Raw genomic sequence first — 22,566 nt, 5'->3', positions numbered from 1 at the left:
AGGTTGTTCCCCTATATTAATTAAAGCATCACTATTGGAGTGACATCAATATACATTGAAATTGTTATATTGCAATTTTTATAAGGCAGTTATTGGCCTTTGCTCTTGTGTCAGGTCACAATGACTGATGATACAATTTGATAAATGCAGTATCTTCGTTGTGAAGATATTATAACATCATTTTGCACAGTGTGAGATTTATTACCCAATGATTAAGGGCTTGTTATGCCCCCCTTCGAAGAAGAGGGGGTATATTGCTTTGCTCATGTTGGTCTGTCGGTCGGTCGGTCCGTCCACCAGGTGGTTGTCAGACGATAACTCAAGAACGCTTGGGCCTAGGATCATGAAACTTCATGAAACAGGTACATTGATCATGACTCGCAGATGACCCCTATTGATTTTCAGATCACTAGGTCAAAGTTCAAGGTCACAGTGACCCGAAATAGTAAAATGGTTTCCGGATGATAACTCAAGAACGCTTAGGCCTAGGATCATGAAACTTGATAGGTAGATTGATCAGGACTCGCAGATGACCCCTATTGATTTTGAGGTCACTAGGTCAAAGGTCAAGGTCACAGTGACCCGAAATAGTAAAATGGTTTCCGGATGATAACTCAGAACGCTCAGGCCTAGGATCATGAAACTTGATAGGTAGATTGATCATGACTCGCAGATGACCCCTATTGATTTTGAGGTCACTAGGTCAAAGGTCAAGTTCACGATGACCCGAAATAGTTAAATGGTTTCCGGTTGATAACTTAAGAACGCTTACTCCTAGGATCATGAAACTTGATAGGTAGAATGATCATGACTCGCAGATGACCCCTATTGATTTTCAGGTCACTAGGTCAAAGGTCAAGGTCACGGTGACCCGAAATAGTAAAATGGTGTCCGGATGATAACTCAAGAATGCTTATGGCTAGGATCATGAAACTTCATAGGTACATTGAGAATGACTGGCAGATGACCCCTATTGATTTTCAGGTCACTAGGTCAAAGGTCAAGGTCACAGTGACAAAAAACATATTCACACAATGGCTCTCACTACAACGGAGAGCCTAATGGGGGGCATGCATGTTTTACAAACAGCCCTTGTTTCCATATTATAGGGGTATTCCACTACGACCCGAGTCCCCAGGATTTGTCCCGATTTCCAATATTTTGAGGTCGGGGACATTCGTAACTCAATCGGCGAAGGTCCTAACTCATTCGTAGCTAGTCGCAGGCGAGTCATGAGCTCCCCAAAAATCGCGGCCAGTTTTTAAACGTGTTTAAAATTTGACCAAGACCTCCAAGACTGAATTTAATCGCAGTTGACTGGTAACAGTGTCGTAGTGCGTTCTTGGGCGTCATAATGGAATCTTAGGTAATTCGTGACTCAATCGGGGAATTGGTGATCACGTGATCTGTCTACGAATCATTTACGACTTTGTCAAGACTCTCAAGAGTTCACCCCGATTGAGTTGCGAGCCCGCTAAGATTCTCGCGATTTAGTTACGAAACAGTTACGATTTTGTAAAGAATGATAGAGAAATAATATTTTTCCATCATGTTTTGTTGTTAAATAACCCACAGTAAGGAGTATAGATGCGTAGAAATTAAATCACGAATGCGGAGCACGAGTGCTTTGATAACACGAATCTATACTCCTTACTGTGGGTTATTCGACAAGCCATCATAGAAAAATATTATTTCTATTCTTACACGATTCTGATTGATTTGCTTCAAGCTTTTGGACGTGAACTATATTTTTCAATACTCCGCCCTTCTTAGTACAAAGTTCACTTTTTAGTGAAGTCATTGAATTGTACAAACATTTGACATCTTTTTCATTCATAAATATTTTGCAAATTACGTCACTTTCATTGAGAACAACACTCATAGAAACTAAATGACGTCACATGTGTTAATTCTTCTGAAAAGCTGACAGACATGCTGTAAATGTTTTCTTAATTACGTTTCGTAACAAACAAATCCTTAGCAGGCGTGGTCATGCCACTTATCACCAAATATACAATTTGTTGTTTCATTACATTTATATACGTGCTACATTTTTTACATTTCTTTAAGAGCGGGATTTAAGCACGTGCATTTTACTGCAATATTTTCTTTATTTATTCGGAACTATTTTCAAAACTTTAAGCTCCGCCCATAATTTATTGCAAAATAACCCACACTTTATTTCCTTCTTTGTCTATAGAAAACAAGTCACGTGCCGTGTTAGAATCAATATCAGTAGATATTGGCGCCAAATTCATTGGTGCGTTCGGTGAGGTCCTAGCTTAGTCGTGACCGATCTGCATCGTTCGTAGTACAGTCGCAGTAGATTCTTACACATGGTAGTGAAGTCGGGACCCTATTCGCAAGACTTCAACCGAACCCCACGACTCGTCGTAACTCAATCATACCACTGTCATTACTGAATCGCAGACTGTCACGAGTCTTCCCGATTCAATAAATGTGAGAAATCGTAGCAAATCGTGGGCTTGTTTTTGTAGTGGAATAGGGCCATGAGGGGATGAGAGAAAATACGTAGAAGTACATGTAGTTAAATCATTATTTATGACATGTAAACGAGACATAACTATGCGCATGCACACCAGCTTGGAGACCTTACCCCCTTATTGTGTTTATTAAGTTTGTATACTTACAAACCTAGAACACAAACAGTTTTGATTATTGAATGTTCATAGCATTCTTTTTTAAAAGTTGTAGACGTTAACAAGAATGTATCTCTTTATAGAACCCTGGAATTAAATTGTTTGTTTATTATAAACATTATAGAAATTATAGACATTTTTTTCATGTCAATTATATTGCACTCATATATTTAGTTGATCTGTGGATTTTCTGTATCAACTATTTCCTGTTTATAGAAGACATACTTTCGTTGTTGTTCTTTTATAGGCTGCATTTTGTTTCGTAAAGAGAGTGCTTTTCCTGTATTTTTGATACCTTTACTACATAATAGTGTCATCCATTTATCATAAAACTGATAGCTAGGACGCTGTTGACCAAGCATTACTGCTTTAAATTAAAACAAATTCGTCAGAATATACTAGAAAATTGTGGGAAACACATGGAAAGTCCCTGGATAAATGAAGCTGCCATGCCATTTCTGTCAGAATTAATGAAGGGAACCTAATTTGTTTAATCAATTGATGGTGGATGCATTTGTACTTTAAGTGCACATTTAACAACACCCATAATGTCATGATCATGTTTTAGTGGTTCTGTTTGCTCATAATAATTAGATATGTTTGTCCCCTACCGGTTTCACCGGAGGGGACTTATGGTGTGCGCTCCAACAGTCTGTCTATCAGTCTGTCTGTCTGGCAGTCTGTCTGGCAGTCTGTCCGTCACACTTTTCTGGATCCTGCGATAACTTTACAAGTTCTTAATATTTCTTCATGAAACTTGAAACATGGATAGATGGCAATATGGACATTATGCACGTCATTTCATTTTGTTCCTACGTCAAAAATTCTGGTTGCTATGGCAACAAATACACAAACAAATTCTGACAATGGTGGAATTTCTGACAATGGTGGAGCCGGTAGGGGACCATATTGCTTGGCAATCTCTTGTTTAATATCATTTTGTGCAATATTTACACCCAAAAGTCTTGATAAGCAAAAGAACAGGCACCCAATAGCCCATTTCACCTGGAGATCGGCAATATTCGCAGAAACTCAGAATTCTAAGCGTTATCAGCTGATCTTAACCAAGCTAACCAATCAAATTCTGGGGTATTATGTTAACATTAAATCAGCATGGCGTCTGCTTCAGCAGTTTCCTTTGTTGAAATAAAAAATGCCTTTTCTATAGTTAGTTTTGCACAATCACTTTAACAAATTAATGTTTCATGAATAATTAGTTACATGTACTTTCTCAACATACATTCAGACTTTCGTACAATCAAAGAATTTTCATACGAGCTGTTTACAAACAGACACGTCAGAGAATGTATAGGAGGTTTTTGCGTGACGTCACGATGTGATTTTACTTTTGAAGATAACCAAATTTTTCTCGGAACGTAGTATTAGTATGTTTAGCTCTACTGGCCAAAGTCCAGAAGAGCTTATGTCATGGCGTGGTTTCCGTCGTCCGTCCGTCCGTGCGTTAGACTTTTTCTTGTTTACGCGATAAAGTCCACAGTTTTCATCCGATTCTTTTCATACTTGTTCAGTGTCTTTATATTAATGAGGACTCGAACCCTTTTGAAAATGGGTTACATCAGAGTAAAAAGTCCAAAATTATCTCACCTTGAATCTGAGAAAATTGTGAAATAAGGCTTCTTAACGCAATTAAGTCCACAGTTTTCACCCTATTATTTCCCAACTTGCACAGTGTCTTTATCTGAATGATGAGTCAAACCCTATTGAAAATGAGCAATATCAGAGTTATAAGACCAGAATTATCTCCCCTTGAGCTTGAGAAAAAAAATGAAAATTCAGTTTTTTTATGTGATAAAGTCCATAATTTTCATCCAATTCTTGGCAAACTTGCACAGTGTCTTTGTATCAATGAGGACTCAAACCCTTTTTTAGTGAGGCTGTTTTTGGAGAAAACCCGAGGTATTGTCATAGCCTGCTCGTCGTCCGCCGGCGTCGTGCTAAAACCTTTACATTGGCTCTAAAATCAAAGTGCTTCCACCTACAACTTTGAAACTTCATATGTAGATGCACCTTGATGAGATCTACACGCCACACCCATTTTGGGTCACTAGGTCAAAGGTCAAGGTCACTGACCTCTAAAAAAAAAAAAAAAATCTGACAAGCTTTCGCAGCAGAGCGTAGCACCCGTTGTGCGGTGCTCTTGTTAAAAAGAGCGATATCGAAGCAATAAGTCCAGAATGACTTCCCCTTGAATATGAGAAAATTTTGAAATCCCGCTTGTTTACGCAATTAATTCCACAGTTTTCATCCAATTATATCCATATTTGCACAGTATCTTTATATCAATGAGGATTTAAACCCTATTGAGTATGAGCAGTATCGGAAAAATAAGAACACAATAATCTCCGCTTGAATTTGAGAAAATTCTCCTTGTTTGCGCGATTAAGTTCACAGTTTCCATCTTGCACAGTGTTTATAGCAGTAGAGCAATTAAGGCCCTCATGGGCCTCTTGTTTAATGGAAGTTGATTAAATTTAATTAACATAGTTTCCACCACTGCCCACATTCTTACAACTTTTCACAAGGCACACATGCGGCATTTCCTTCTGTGTATTCTCTTTTTATCAGTAAAATGTCTGCCATGAATTTACAAATATTGCTACTATTAATAGATTAATTGTACATGTTACCCCAGCATTACATTGGTCAGCCAGTTATCTGTTCGGAATCTTATCGGCTGAAATCGTAAATATTCGTAACTACTCGGAGTGAAATTGGCTATTCTTTAGTATAATTGCAAGTCTAGACATCAAACAGAAATGTACCAGTTCTGAACTATTTGATTTTGTTGCTTCCTTGGGTTTCACAATCTAGAGAGATTCTTCATTCCATGCTAATTAATATCCACCTATATAGATTGTTCACATATCTGACAATTGAAGGAGGTTTTATGTTTAATGAATGATAATGGCCTCCACATTATAAACTCATCAATTTTGTCAATAGCTTGTCTGGGTAATTATTCGAGGTATCAACTTAGAACTTAATTTGTACAAAGTGTTAAGCAGTGGAAGCCCAGTGCACAAGAACTGTAACTCATGCTTTAATTGCACAGTTACTGCCCATGCAATTGTTCATGTGGAAATTTTGTCTAGGTGTTACAATGTTCAAAGAGAAAGTTCATAACTTCAATAGTCACAACACTGTATATAGACTCTATATTTTATTTAGACACTAAGATAAAATATATATACATCAATTAAATGAATGAATTACTCACTCACTCTTCTTGTATCATAACATGTCTACTCTCAACTCCACTCTTCACCCGATTCCCCCTGTCACTGGCTTTTATTCAAATCTGACTACCCTCCCATATTTGGATGTTGTGACAGTGTGGATTGACATTGACAGGCCTCTAACATTAAATTAATATGTATTATGGCAACTTTTGAAATATCTGACAAACAGAGTCTGCTAAGCAACAGAACATTCCAGACTTTGCTTATTTGTAATACTAAACAATGACAACATAATATTCTGTTCTGATAAATGACGTCCAACATGACCTGATGGCATAAAAAAAGCTGCGTTCCTATCCTAAAAATTAAAACATAGGGAATATGGTGACCATAATATGAGGTATGCAGATGAAACTTCTAAGGTTGGAAGTTTTCATCACTGTGAAACAAGTTCTTAAAACTGAACTGTACATGCAGGGGAAGGGAACCATTTCAAGATGGACATTGAAAATACAAGTTGACCTTGTCAGTTCAGGACATTCTGCCCTGTCCCAAAGTATAAGGTAGATTAATGTCAATTATGTTTATCTCATGGATGTACTAAAAATTGATTGACAATGTTTGGTGAGTAGTCTGTCCTGGCTTAGGTTGAAGTGAAAATTTGGTAAGCTGCTTATTTCAGTGTTGATTTTGGACTTTTTGATCAGGCTATTCTTAAATTTCAAATGCTTAAATCTTCTTATTACTGGTTCATTTTGTGTTTACTCAATGTGTCATTTGGACAAGTATAATTATTGTTATATATTATACTCACATACAAATATTTGACACACTGACAGACAATGTTCATCAAAATATTAATTGCATGCATATCATGAACAATATCATAAGATAGTTATATACAATATGTAAACTATATAATCCTAAAACAAAATCATTTTAATAGACTGTTCTCTAAGGTTTGTACAGCCCTTTCAAACCTAGTTTTGATTTAACTAAGTAGTTGTGTGTTTCTTGCTACTGCATTTGAACATTTTTAAATTTAAATTTCTCACTGATAACAATGTGGTAGACATGATTCATGGCATATTTGTAATATTTTCATACAGGGAATATTGAGCATATCCTATTCCAACAGTCACTTTGTCTTATATACAGTGTTTACAAAACTGTAACACTGTTTTAGATCACAACTGTTGACATGAATGTATAAATAATTATAAATGACCATATTCCTACTTCAACAGTCACTGTGCCTTAAACACTCTAATGTCAGTATGTCCCCCCATTCCCACAATTATTGAGCCTGTGCCCCCACTGTAGTAGACAGATGTTGGGTCAGTCACCCCATCATCCTTTGTAACTACCTCTGCCAGTATCTTTCTCCCATCCTTGTCCACCTGGACAATTGTGCCAGAAAAGTATTTACACACCAGAACTTGTCCTAAATCAGTCACATGTAAGCCAGGTAGTACTATTACCGGTGAGCTCAGGTCAGGTACAGTCAGGGTGGAGATCACTGTGCCATCCCTGGACAGTGTGACCAGCTGCTTACTGTTGGTCACATATATCCTGTCTCCATCTGGACTCACTGCACAGGAGGTAACTGTGGTATAGAAGACAGTGATGATCAGATGTTGTTATTATGTGGAAATAAAGGGTGTTACATAAAAAGGAGCGACTCGAATGGTCTTGTTTTACAATAAAGTCCAGCTTGTGTATAGTAATTAGTACCTTATACAAATATTATTATTATTATATTTAGTGTGAATATTAAACATAAAGTACAATCCAGTAATGTCAACTATAAAGAACGGGTGCGTTGTGGATGTGATATATGTGATGTGGTTCTTTTATTAAGATACATTAATTAAGTGTTTGCCTTTGTGGAATAATTATCAAGGATATCATTGTCTAACTTAAATATATAATTGTAAATGTATCATAAAAATATTTCCTTGATTTGCAAAACATGGTATTAGGGAAATATGCATTCAAGACTACATAATAAATTTTGTTCAAGCTGTTCTGATCATTATTTACAAAACAAATATTTGTTTGATAAGATTACTGGTATGTGAAGCTTGATTTTAGTGACAGAAGCATGGGCCTAAAAGTTTTGAACATCAGAATAATGCTAGGAATAATGATTACCTGTTTTGTAGCAACCTGATGTATCCTTATACATCTCCCTCACCAGTCTTCCATCCAGAGTATAGAGATACAGAGCATTACCATCTGTTATGTACAGGCTACCATGCTGATGGGCAATACCCAAGCATTCATGTTGGAACTTCAGTATCCTGTCCTTTATCAACTGATCATTGGTCAATCTGATGAAGTGGACCCCTTGCCGAATACTGATCGCCACCAGACTGGAGTCAATGCTGCACATTGACCATGGTTTATCCGGCAAGTCATAGTGGGCCACCACCTTGTAGGTCTGATTCAGGAGCTTCACATTATCGTTCATCCAGTCTGTGATGAGGAGAGCTCCAGAAGCTGTCTCACAGATACCATTTATATAGCATATGTTTGTATAACCCTTAATCTTCACATTGTACTTCTTACTTTTCTTCACTTTGATTATTTGATCAGGCTTGTTTACTGCCCCTGGTTGATTTCCCTGGACCAGCTGGTGTGATGAACTTGATACTGGATCAGACACCTGGCATGACTTGGTGGGATCACTTGTTCCGTTTACAGGGCTAGAACCTCTAGATGTTCTAGATTCTGGATGGGATTTGTTTATCTTCAATCCTGTAGTTGTTTGGTTTCCAGAGTCAGACCGGCTGGTTTCTTTAGGTTTATTCTGTCTGCTATCCATGTTCTGTGTTGTCCTTTTAGCAGGTTGTGATTGTCCCATTGTGCTCAGTATTTGTCCCAATCCCGAGAGAGTGGACAGGGTTTGTTGTATGGTTGTATCCGGCTTAAAGGTTAGTGTCATTTCAGTCTTTGTTGTCATTTCTTGTAAAACTGATTCTAGCTTAAGGGACTGGTCAAGACATTTTTTGTACTTGATAAAACTAAGTGCTTCACTTATCTCTTTTATTTTCAGGAAATCTTCATGCAGGCATGTAATATTTTTGATGGATTTTGTGCAGTTTTCAATGTCAGTTTGAATTGATGTTCTCATTGTGACAAGAAATGTGTCCAACTCCTTCTTTGTATATTTCTCCAGTTGATCCAAAGAATCATTAATTGTCTTTCGTAAAGCGTTGATTTCTTCCAGAATTGCCTTGTACGATTTCTCAAGAGACTTCATATTCTCCTCTAAGTCATCTTTCTCATGTATCAATTGCTGGTGTTGTGCATATATAGTTGCTGACAACTGCTTGAAGTCTCCTTTTTGTTGCAGCTGTTTCACTTTGTCAGATATTAGTACCAAATGATTACATTTCCTACAAAAAACATAAATTTTCATCATGTATGTGTTTTCCCAAAGGATGGTTAATATTCCTGGATCTTCTACAATTTATGTTGAATCATATAAATAATTTTGTCACACAAAATATTTTTAAAAACATACGTCTCTAAATACAGGTTACAAGGTCAAAGGTAAAGGTCACATAAGTTTGGAGCATAAAATTTGTTTTTGCACTTTATTTATTTTGAGAACACTTTGACCTGTGATCATTAAAATTGGTATAGTGGTCAAATGGGTGGAAAAGACGTTTTTAGCCCCCGTCTAAGCCATAATATTACAGTATTCCGTTCATCAAGGGATTTTCTCCCATCCATAAACTAAATTTTAGTTGGCCTGGGATATCAATTCAACAAATTTGCTTGTTTTATTTTGAGATCACAAGGTTAAAGGTGAAGATCATACGAGTATGTATAAAGCAATTGTTTTCTGCATGATATCTAGAGAATGATTTCACATATGACCATCTATATTGCTATGCTTTTTAGGAGGAAAGAAAAATGATATTGAGGTAAAGAGGTGAAAGATCAAGGTCACATGTGCTTGATACATCACAATTGTTTATATATATTTATGCCCCCCTTCGAAGAAGAGGGGGTATATTGTGTTGCATATGTCGGTCAGTCAGTCCGTCCGTCCACCAGATGGTTTCCGGATGATAACTCAAGAACGCTTAGGCCTAGGATCATGAAACTTCATAGGTACATTGATCATGACTGGCAGATGACCTCTATAGATTTTCAGGTCACTAGGTCAATGGTCAAGGTCACAGTGACTCGAAATAGTAAAATGGTTTCCGGATGATAACTCAAGAATGCATACGCCTAGGATCTTGAAACTTCATAGGTACATTGATCATGACTGGCAGATGACCCCTATTGATTTTCAGGTCACTAGGTCAAAGGTCAAGGTCACAGTGACTCAAATAGTTAAATGGTTTCCGGATGATAACTCAAGAATGCTTACGCCTAGGATCATGAAACTTCATAGGTACATTTGTCATGACTGGCAGATGACCCCTATTAAGGTTACTAGGTCAAAGGTCAAGGTCACAGTGACTCGAAACAGTAAAATGGTTTCCTGATGAAAACTCGAGAATAATTAGGCCTAGGATCATGAAACTTCATAGGTACATTGATCATGACTGGCAGATGACCCCTATTGATTTTAGGTCACTAGGTCAAAGGTCAAGGTAACAGTGACAAAAAACATATTCACACAATGGCTGCCACTACAACTGACAGCCCATATGGGGGGGGGGGGCATGCATGTTTTACAAACAGCCCTTGTTATATCTTGAAATCTCTAAGCATCATTTAAATCAGTATGCTGGTTTGTCTTTATGAAGAATGTCCCGTAATGATTATCAAGTCAAGAGATCAAAAGTCAAGGCCATTTGCTGCATTTTCCAATTATCTCTTGTTTCATGAGTGATGCAGTGGTTAAAAATCAATATTCAACCAAAACAAGATGACAATTAACATAAGGCAGGTGAACAAAAATATGTATTAGAAACTGTGAAATATTTAATATCTTGGGAACAATAAAGGATGGCTAAATATTGGTATAGGCATTTAAAAAAAAGATCTTCATAACAAGTGCATATGTACTTACTGATGATTATGGAAATGGCAAACATGACATATCAGCACATTGTGCTCCTCACAGAATATGGTCAGTTTTTCTTTCTGGTGCTCCTTACATTTCTCTTGTTCAACCACATCAGTCTCAGGCCATAGGCTGATGTTTTCTTTGCTCAAAATGGCATGCTTCTTGTAAAGATAGTTATGATACTCCACACATTTGCTACAGTAAAATTTAGAACATTCCTCACAGTAAAAATCAGCCTCTGTGTTTCGGTCAGTTTCCTGACAGGTGAAACAATTAAAGTCAAAAATAAAGTCACATCCTCTATGGATTGAACCCTCCATATTGGAAGCCATTTTTGTCACTTTTGATATGTTCTTTCGTTAAACATTGAAGTTCAATCTTAGTAACCAACGTCAGACGATATCCGGTCATGTGATTGTGTATAGTGTCCCACATTATTTGATAAAGAACCCATATCTTATCAGCAAGCTAGGCTATTTACAGTATAACATGGTTTAAAATGTTCAACGACCTCTTTGTCAATGCTGTTGAATTTTATAAACTCAATAATCAATACATTGACAGATAAACATGGTATATTTTAACTCAATGCAAAATTTAAACATCAGGGAACTAAATAGGTTCTTATGTAAAATGTTAATTTAGATTTTATTTAAAATTGTTTAAAAAATACAAACTATCATTAATGAGGGATGTTAATATAATCAGAAACATCACACTTAAAAAAGTTAACAATCTAGTCATTATAAATTTAACAATGAAAACTTGCCCAGTCGTGAGTGTCACCTGTTTACCTTTATGTAGTGACCACTTCAAACATGCCCAGGAAGAATTATCAATATTGCTGCTCTAATTGCTTTATAGTTTGCTGCAAATAAAGTAAATAACTATTACTAACAAATTTTCATGCAAAGGTTATGGACAAATTAATAGAATCATATTTAAAATTGGATTTAGAGCCCAAAGCTCTAGGATTGTTAAATTAATTTAAACTGTCCCTTATTTATTTTCAATTAACTCAATACGTGTTTGATTCTTCTTTAAGATATATGTGACGTTGATGATATATACTCAAGAGTGGTATTCTCACTGGTCTGCTATAAGTGCGGTATTGCGTTTATGCCTCCTGTATTGTTTGCATTAAATATTTAAGCAAACACAAGCATTTATTTGGCATGTAATTTTTATGTATGTTTTTTTCAAATGGGGGAGGGGCATTTATTAGGGTAGAGATGGGGGACCAAGTTTGAAACTGGATCCTGAAAGGTCATAAACAAGGATGCTTGGTCAAATAAAAAACAAGGTTATAAGCACTAAAGAGGCCTTAATTATTTTCCATGAAACTTGCTCAGATCATTGGTCCCAAGAAATGAAACTGGGTTGTGTGGGGTATAAAATTAGGTCAAAGTAAATGTAACCCAAGAAGTCACATTTGTTTGCACAATCTTCATGAAGATTGCTTCTTCATTTGAATTTTGCAAGAGTGACGTATGGTTCCTGTCCATGTAGAACATTGCTGTCATGTTGCTTGGAAGTTTATTTCTTATTTAGCGCTGTATCAAAAAACTCTTTGAAGACTCTAGTTAAATTTTGGACTTGAATTATCCTGAAATCTTGAACGTTAAAATATAATTTATCCTACAACAAAATGATTTTATAGAACAAAATAGGACTCATACAGAAAAGATAAAGTTTTCTCCACGGATATTTTTAGATATTGGAAGCTGTGTTTGTCACTATTGAGAACTTCTTTGGTTGTTAGCTGAAACATCGAAGTGCAATCTTAGTAACCATGCAATGTCAGGTGATATCCGGTTATGTGACTGCGTATCTTGTCCTACTTTAGTTGTAATAAAGACTCTTTATCACTGGGTTAACTCGTTAAAATATTTACAGTTTATGATTTGAAATGTTTACAGAACACTTCCTATGCTGTAAAATTTAATAAGTTTTTTCAATAATCGATTTAACTACAGATATGTATGGTATTTTTTTATTCATGGCAAGAGACAAACTTCAGGGCACTAAATAAGTTTTCATGCAAAATGAACATGTAAAATACCAGCAAAATTGAGTCACATATAAACGCTTCTTTTATCGAGAGCTATAAGTATGACCTGACACCAATTAGAGGGGAAAGTGAACAGCTCACATGAAGCTGTTACTAAGGGCTTATGGGTAACTTTTAGTATACCATCAACATTATTGATATTTTCTATCAGTAAACATTGAAATTCAATTTTATGAGTAACAAATGTCATACGATATCTGGTCATGTGATCGTGTACTGTGTTGCACATTATTTGTTAAAGAACCTGTATTGTATTACCAAGTTAGCCTATTTACAGTACTACATGGTTTGAAATATTATAAGAACTATTAGTAAATGCTGTTAAATTTTCTAAACTCGTTAATAACCAAAACGTTGACGGATTAACATGGTATATTTAAACTCAAGGCAAGAGTTAAGCCTTAGGGAACTATATAAGTTTTTATGTAAAATGTTAATGTAGATTAAACTTAAAATTGTGTAAAATAAACACACTATCTTAAATTCAGGGATGTAAATATGATCAGACACATTAGATTTAGAGAGGACCTTAGTTTACAATCTAGTTATTATCAATCCAAACAATGACAACTTGGCCATTTGGCCAGTCCTGATTGTTACCTGTCTCCCTTTTACTCGTGAAGTGAACTCTTCAAACTTCAAAAGAAACGACAAGGCACGTATTTTATACTTGGCATATAACATTGTATGAGTGTGCTATACCAAGTTTGTTGCAAAACTAATATGTTTTTTATTTGGCACAAAACAACATATGGTGGTCCTCTGTTGAGTTTGTTCAAGCAATACCCCTGGGGTCAAAATTTGCCTCTTCCAGGGGGTAACTTGTGCTTATGATATCTCTGGCAAGTTTAGTCATGTTTGCAGTCAGTTGAAAAAGATTGCTTGATACTTCCTATGTGTATTGGACAGTACATGACCCCTATTGAAATTGGGGTCAAGAGGTCAAAGGTCACTGTCACAATTAGTGTGAAAATCGTTTCCGATTAATAACTCGTCAACTTATTGACCAATAAGCTTGATATTTATGCCCCCCTTCCAAGAAGAGGTGGTATATTGTTTTGCACGTCGGTCCGTCTGTCGGTCTATCCGTCCGTCCACCAAATGGTTTCCGGATGATAACTCAAGAATGCTTATGCCTTGGTTCATGAAACTTCATAGGTACATTGATCATGACTGGCAGATGACCCATATTGATTTTCAGGTCACTAGGTCAAAGGTCAAGGTCACAGTGACTCGAAACAGTTAAATGGTTTGCGGATGATAACTCAAGAGAGCTTACGCCCAGGATCATGAAACTTCATCGGTACATTGATCATGACTGGCAGATGACCCCTATTGATTTTCAGGTCACTAGGTCAAATGTCAAGGTCACAGTGACAAAAAACGTATTCACATAATGGCTGCCACTACAACTGACAGCCCATATGGGGGGCGTGCATGTTTTACAAACAGCCCTTGTTCCTTATATGACTATATATGGCTTTAGTAAAACCTTGTTAACACTCTTAGAGGCCACATTTATTTCCAATCTTCATGAAATTTGGTCAGAAGATTGGTCTCAATAATATTTTGGATGAGTTCGAAAATAATTATGTTTGCTTGAAAAACATGGCTTCCAAGGGGGGGGGGGGGGCATTTTTCCTTATACGGTTTTAGTAAAATCTTGTTAACACTCAAGAGGCCACATTTGCTGTCCGATCTTCATGAAACTTGGTCAGAAGATTCATCCCGATAATATCTTGGAAGTGTTAAAAATGATGCCGGTTTGTTGAAAAACATGGCTGCCAGGGGGCGGGGCCTTTTTTACTTATATGGCTATAGTAAAACCTTGTTAACACTCAAGAAGTTTATTTTCTGATCTTCATGAAACTAAGTCAAAAGATTTGTCCTAATAATATGTTGATATCTCAGGTTAGCGACTTTGGGCCTTTCAGGCCCTCTTGTTTTAATGATATCAGCTTAATTGACTGTATCTTTAATGACGGTATTTTATAACTTTTCTTTTTTCGTCAATGTGGTTTACAGCACCTTTAAGTCCAAATTTTATGACATCCATAATGTCATGGTCATGTTTCTGTGGTCTGTCTGTCTGTATGTCTGTCTGTCCGGTTGTCCCTTCGTCTGTCCGTCTGTCTGTCTGTCTGCCTGCCTATCTGTCGGGTCCAAAAGTTTCACTGCCTATGGGCCTCCATGGAACTGAATCCAGCACTGATTGTACATGTGTGTCAGTTTTATTGTTGTATATATGAGGCGAACAAGAATCAAAATTGCTTTTATTGTCAATAAATTGTGTGCTTTAACTTAAACATGTTTTCTCAGGATGCCAGGTTTAAACTATCTGAAGAGGACCTGAATACTGAGACAGCAAAGTAAATAAAGTAACTCATTAGCGTCAATATTTTGTGTCAGTAAGTATATGAACGATACACAAAGTGAACCTTCAGCTGCACTATTAGGAGAGAAATTATTGCGGCTCTTGGTAAGTAAGGACAGACAATAATAACCAAAAATACCACATGGCATCTGCTTAAAATTCAGTTACACTAACAGAAGAGCAACCCAAAAATCGTCTATTTCATTGTACAATATTCAGTTACACTGACAGAAGAATAACCCAATGATAACCACTATTTCATATTGCATCTGATTGTACAATATTGAGTAACTCTGACAGAAGAACAACCCAATAATAACCACTAATTCATACTGCATCTGACTGTACAATATTCAGTTACACTGACAGTAGAACAACTCAAAAATAATGACTATTTCATATTGCATCTGATAAACATGTAATATCACTTTAATTGTTTATTTTATTGTTGATTGGATTTAACACCAAATGAGTTGTATCTGGGCCACATTGCAGCCGCAAACAAAATACACTACATCTGCTTTTGAAATCACCATTCTTGTAATTACATTTCTAATGTGTAGAATCAAACAAGCAGTGTCTGATACAATTCTGACATATATAATTATACTGTCTCTGATACAATGCTGATGTATAGCATCAAATTACACCCAGTGTCTGATACAATTCTGAGGTATTGAACTAAACATGCAGTGTCTGATACAATTATGACGTATAGAATTTACACGCAGTCTCTGATACAATTTTGATGTATAGACTTCGCAGTGTCTGATACAGGTCAGATGTATTGAATCAAACACACAGTGTCTGATACAATTCTGATGTATAAAATCAAACACGCAGTGTCTGATACAATTCTGATGTATAGAATCATGTTTCTAGCTGTTCATATTGAAGGTTAAACATTGAACCATTTAATAAGGTATGATTAAGCAATGCTCAATCATTTATAAGCTCACACCTTTAGACTAAAGGTTATGTCCCTGTCAAGGATATTGGGAAAGATTAAGTTAAGATATTTGGGACTACTTAAAACATTTTACATAGCACTCAATAGGAATTTTAAAAAATGTTCGGTAATACCCTCATGTTTGGAGCCACAAACCAATGCCCATGCTGTCTGTTGGTTGGTAGAACACTTTCATTTCAGGCTTTTAGCATTTCTCTTTCAATCTCCATTCACAAAAAGTCAAAACAATATTTGCATCAAAAGCACAGTTTTGTTGAGCCTCCATAAGTTTTATTTATATTTTTGCTCAAATAAAGAGCCCTTAAATACATGAGTAACAAGATATGTGTTTGTCAGAAACACTATGTCCCCTTTTGCGCCGCTTTGAAGCTATATATTTGACCTTGTAGGATGACCTTGACCTTTCACCACTCAAAATTTGCAGCTCCATGAGATACACATGCATGCCAAATATCAAGTTGCTATCTTCAATATTGCAAAAGTATTCATTACCGGTAAATAAGCGATTTTGACCCATATATTTGACCTTCGACCTCGAAAGATGACCTTGACCTTGACCTTTCACCACTCAAAATGTGCAGTTCCATGAGATACACATGCATGCCAGATATCAAGATGCTATCTTGAATATTGCAAAAGTTATTGCAAATGTTAAAGTTGGGGCAAACAAACACACAAACCAACAGACAGGGCAAAAACAATATATAGTGGTGGGGGACATAAAAAGTTACACTGTATAAATTGTTTCAATGGATATCATCCATTTGAAAATATTGCATTAACATCGTTAAAGTATTAACGCCTTTGTAATATTAAATTGTATAGTTAAGTTACACGCGACAGATGTTGAAGCCAGTTTAGCCTGTTAGTAAACTAGCCTGTTAGTACCAAGCATTCAGTTGAGAACATGTGCGTATTCCATTAACACTAATCGCTTTTGAACATTGTTAAATATAGACAAATAGTAAATGTATTTCTTACATTTTTTTCATACATTTTATTACTTACATAAGAACTGATGCCCTTTTTAAATGTTGTTGGAGGACAAAGTCTTTGAAAAAAAGTGCCCATAGCGTAGAAAAATTGGAAAAATCTAATCACCTTTTATCATACCGCTGCATTGATATCTGCATTGATATTTGCCTGATATAACACTGCCTGATATATTTTTTTATATCAGTTCAACAGGAAGTTTTTTAATCAGTCAATGATAGGAGGTAGGTCAGATTACTCGGGATCAACTATAAAGTAATAATTTTTGGTAAAATCGAATCAGATTCAACAAAACAAGTAGTATTGTTTCAGGGAAGTCAATATTAAATCATGACGTATTGGTTTTGTTTCAGGGCAGCCAATATTAAATCATGACATATTGGTTTTGTTTCAAGGAAGCCAATATTAAATCATTCCTATTGGTATTGTTTCATGGAAGCCAATATAAAATCATGACATACTGGTATTGTTTTATGGAAGCCAATATTAAATCATGACATACTGGTATTGTTTCAGGGAAGCCAATATTAAATCATGCCATACTGGTATTGTTTCAGGGAAGCCAATATTAAATCATTACATACTGATATTGTTTCAGGGAAGCCAATATTAAATCATTACATACTGGTATTGTTTCAGGGAAGCCAATATTAAATCATGACATACTGGTATTGTTTCAGGGAGGAAGCCCAGGAATATGTAGAGATTGGTGCACTGAATGGACTGTTTGTGCTGGGACGAAGTATGGGATTCATTGGTAAGTATTTCAGAACTACGAGGTTCAGAGAGATTTTTTTGCTCAGTATTTATTAAATCCTCTGGTTTACACAAACTATTGACTATTGAATGGCATGAAAGTGTGCTTTTAGAAAGGTTTTGCTGTGTCTTACCAGTGAACTTTTTATATCAGATACTATAAATTTACACTCAATATCTTGAATTCAAAATATTTTATTGATTTGCAATTGCATTAGTAAAACAAAAACATATTGCATGTTGGTTTTGTTGTAAGGTTTTAAACTTTTACAGGTTAGATATGATAGCATGTAAAAAAAATTATTTAAATTTAAGACCTTTCTGTATACTATAGATTCAAGTTTTGAAGGCTTCATTTCCAACTCTGAGATACTGATGTGCAGCCAACAGCATAAAACCTGAACAGACAGTGAGTCACTGGCTGGCTGTTCTGGTTTTATGAAGGTTGCATATAGCAATTTTCACTTTGCTTATGAGTGGGAAAGGGTTAAACAGATCCAACAAACTTCGTTTCAGGCCATTTCCTTGACCAGAAGCGTTTGAAGCAAGGTTTGTACAGGCACCCATGGGACGACATCTCCTACGTCATGCCAGAACAGTTTGGTCAGGAGCAGATGTGAAACCAGAATTGGATTAAAATATTAAGAGACTGGAGATGGTTAACTTGGCTTAATGTTTGTAGACAACAAATTTTTACATACAGAAATTCGTTTAACCCTTTACCTCTCAGATATGTATTGTGACCAATGTGATTAAAAAATCGAATTAAATTAAATACCTCTTTTAATAGATTCAAGTTTTTAGGCTTCATTTCCAACCCTAATATACTGATAATCAGCAAACAGCATAAAACCTGAACAGCCTGCAAGTAAACAGCCTGTAAGTAACTCGCAGGCTGTTCTGGTTTTATGCTGGTTGCATACAGCCATTTTCTCTTTGTCTCTGAGTGGGAAGGGGGGAAGAGGATACTGGTTAGAATTGGGAGCCAACTGCAGTTTCCGAGAATGTGGACACAATTACTTTGTTTGATATAAATGGTATATAATCTCTGAGAATGAAATTATGGATCACTAACTTAGTAAAAACTTTGCAGGTTTTAAATAATAGGGACACAAATATTGCATTCCATATTTGAATTATACATGTGTTTTAAATACATGAGATGTACAAATCTCGACTTATGACTGGGGTTTCATGGTAGGCAGTGCTCAAGATAAAATGGGTATCTGCCTATAGATTGAATACAAATGAATTAAAAATTAGCCCAGTAGGTTATGTTATGCTAAGCAAATAGAAGGTTAAATACCCTTTAGACACGAATAAAGTGTTTGATACGCTTCAGGCAAAAACCTTATGTGGAGTTGTTTGTAAGTTTTATATTAAACATTGTGGGAGATTAGTATATGTTTTAGTCATAATTTGCATTTGAACTTTAGTCAAAGCTTTATGATTCCTTGTTAGATGTATATTGTTAATGCTGACCTTCAAGGTTGTTGTTTACATTAAAGAAATGTAGCAATATTGTTTATGCAATTTTATTTATCTGTGAATGATTGTAAGTGGTGTTAAAATCTTTGTTGCTTTTTTTAAACAAAATTACTTTCATTTTACAAGTAGAATTTTCTAGTGACAACAAAACAACTTCAGGTTAAAGTAAATGGCAATTTCAGATAACATTTTTGTAAAACAAGATATTAAATCGGAATGAAGTACATAGTATTTCAGCTTGTTTTACATTATAGGTGCCAAGACCATTATTACTTGTGACTTCACTTCTTTGACAAGATTTAGTTTAATTATGTCATTTTATGTCATGCTCAAGTTTTATAGCTTTAAAAGTTTTGAGCTTTCACTTATTTGTCCATTGTGTTAACTTGTATGTAAAAGTATTCCTTTCTTTAGATTCATCGATCTTCCTGCACATTTATAATTTTGAAAATGAGTAATGAACAAATTCCTGTCACTTGCGTTGAATTTTAAGATAACATAAAGAATTTGTAAAATTTTATCTGGTGGGTATAGTTAAAAACATCTACATAACTAAACTTCTGAACAAAATAAGGAAGAAAATCACCACAAGAATGATCAACCTTCAATGAACAATTGTACATTTTTTGTGTTACCGGCATGTACAGCATGGCTTTGCATTTTTATCAAATTGACATTGACTTGTTGTATCATTTGTTTTGAGCATGTAAACAAAATAATTTACGGATTTCCATTTGATGTTTACTTCATAGATTTTTTTTGTTCATTTAATTATTATACCATATTGTTAAACAAGCACTTTGTTTCAAATGTTAATGGTAAGAAAAGAAAGGATTTTATATGACTCAAATAGTTTGCTTACATGTTAATGTATGTGGGTTCAAGGTGGAGGTTATTTAGTCCCTCAAAATGGTATATATCATGGTTGTTTATTGATGAGGTTTTGTAGCGTTGTAAACTTTGTTCATGGATGTTTATTACATATATTTGATCTACGATGTATGAGATACATTGGATTCCTTATTTATTTGTAATGCAGAATTACTGACACGAGCTTTGATAGTTCCTTTGGTCTTGTTAAACATGACATCATGGTCACTGGCCAAAATGTGTGTGCATTAATTGAATGTACAACTATTTAAGCTGGATGGCATCAAAATCCTAAGGCTTATTGAGTTGTGATACAGAGTTACTGATGCAAGCTATGAACTGCTTTGGTCTTATTAAACTTGACATTGTGGTCACTGGCCAAAATTTGTTTGCATTAAATGAACTTTAAAGTATTTAAGCTTAATTGCATCAAAATCCTCAGGCTTATTGAGACACTCTTTGGTAAGTTTTTTGGTTACTACGGTTACTACCAGTACTTGGAATCTTTGGGGTGATCTAAAGAAAGCTTCATGGTGGGGATGGAAGGATTTACACCTGAATGACACTAGCTGGAGTGAGAGTGCACACCTGTGTTGTCATATAGATAAGTTAAAAAACTATATGTAGGTTATCACTAGTTGTTATTGTTGTTGTTATTAGGCAATAGTATCATAGACTTGCACTGTGAGAGGCAAACCAAATTTCACAGCTGTTTTGTTCTCAATGACAGAATCTCTTACTTAATATTTATTTTAGAATTTGGTGCAATTTTCATAAAATGAAATTCTCTGAGTGATCATTGATATTGTTTAGACATCCTGTTGGTCTTTGTTTTCACCATGTTCAATGTACTTGTTGTTGTGCAGTTTTATACTTGATGTCTTAATCTGTGAAGCTCTTTTTGTACAACTTGCCTATAATATCAGATAATTTGAACTTTCTATGCCTACTGGACCTCAAGGTTTCACCATTATTTGTTGCATAAATGATAACTGTGTTAGTGAAGTGATGTGAAACATTTGTAGAAACACTGCTCACACTGCACCTACATCCATTGTATCTTAACCCTTACAATGCGGGAACCGAATTTTTAAGGCCTTTGCAAACAGTTTGGATCCAGATGAGATGCCACAGAAAGTGGCGTCTCATCAGGATCCAAACTGTTTGCTATTCTGATAGTATTCTTTGAAAAAAATCGAAGAAAATGCTAATTTTATAAATTCAGCAGACGACATTTTAGCAGACGACAAATTTCCCAGCATGCAAAGGGTTAATATCTTGTTGTAAGGGTGCAGGATCAACGGGGTTAGCTGGGGTTTACACATGGACTGGACAGAATGAAAATACACTGTTAAGAACTTTATTTTTGCAAATATCTCAAGTTATTGAAATATGTTTGCAAAAATCTTAAGTGCATTTAAGGCAGTTTTTCTAGCAGTGTGTGCCAATATCTTAAGATTTAAGAATACATTATTGAATACGCCTCAAACCGATGCTGAAGTTTCATATTGCATACAGCATAAAAATGTACATGAATGGCTTTAAACATAAAATTTTTGACCAAGAACAGAGGCTTATTGAATACAATAATTCACATTGTTTTTCACATTGCCATAAGCCACATAAAAAACTGTCTTTTATGCACTAGTTGAAATTCTTAAGAAAAATTGTTTTAAAAAGTTATATGAAAAAAATCACCTCTTACGGGTGTGTTTACATCCATTAACATCCATTTGTGAACCCCACGTGATCCTGCATCATGGTTATTGTACACCTACACCGGGACCATGTGAAAATAAATGTTAGAAGCTAGTTAAATGTTTGACTTGTTTGTGATGGCCAGTAAGTGTAATTGCAAATGTGGATTTGTATTTAGAGAGTGAAATGTTTTCAAGCATTTTAATTTTATCAAAAAATGATCTTAAGATTGCACAATATTAAAGATATTTCAGGAATTATAACTCATTATGTCGCAAAATCTTCTATTTAGAAGGAGTGCTGTATCTGAAGAAGACACTGATTCCTACTTGGCAAATTTGTAGATGCACACAAATCCACTGGTAAATTAAAGACGACTTGCTTCCACCATAAAAATATCTTCCTCATTCTACAACATTGATATCAACTTGATACGGGGCAATTGCACTTT

General features: G+C 35.5%; 1 protein-coding gene across 1 annotated transcript in view; it reads left to right on the top strand.

Annotated features, from left to right (window-relative positions):
- LOC127881876 (ATP-citrate synthase-like) overlaps positions 1-22,229 on the top strand; it is a 40,159-nt gene extending 17,930 nt beyond the window's left edge. The window contains exons 7-8 of the mRNA XM_052430055.1: positions 17,984-18,060; positions 18,576-22,229. Coding sequence (XP_052286015.1) covers positions 17,984-18,060; positions 18,576-18,679 — 181 coding nt within the window. The 3' untranslated portion in view covers positions 18,680-22,229. The remainder of the gene's footprint in view (positions 1-17,983; positions 18,061-18,575) is intronic.
- Positions 22,230-22,566: the final 337 nt, after the last annotated feature.

The sequence above is a fragment of the Dreissena polymorpha genome, chromosome 5 (genome assembly GCF_020536995.1).
Source record: "Dreissena polymorpha isolate Duluth1 chromosome 5, UMN_Dpol_1.0, whole genome shotgun sequence".
NCBI lineage: Eukaryota > Metazoa > Mollusca > Bivalvia > Myida > Dreissenidae > Dreissena > Dreissena polymorpha.
Note: the sequence above shows the minus strand (reverse complement) of the source record. Positions and strands in the feature narration are given on the sequence as shown.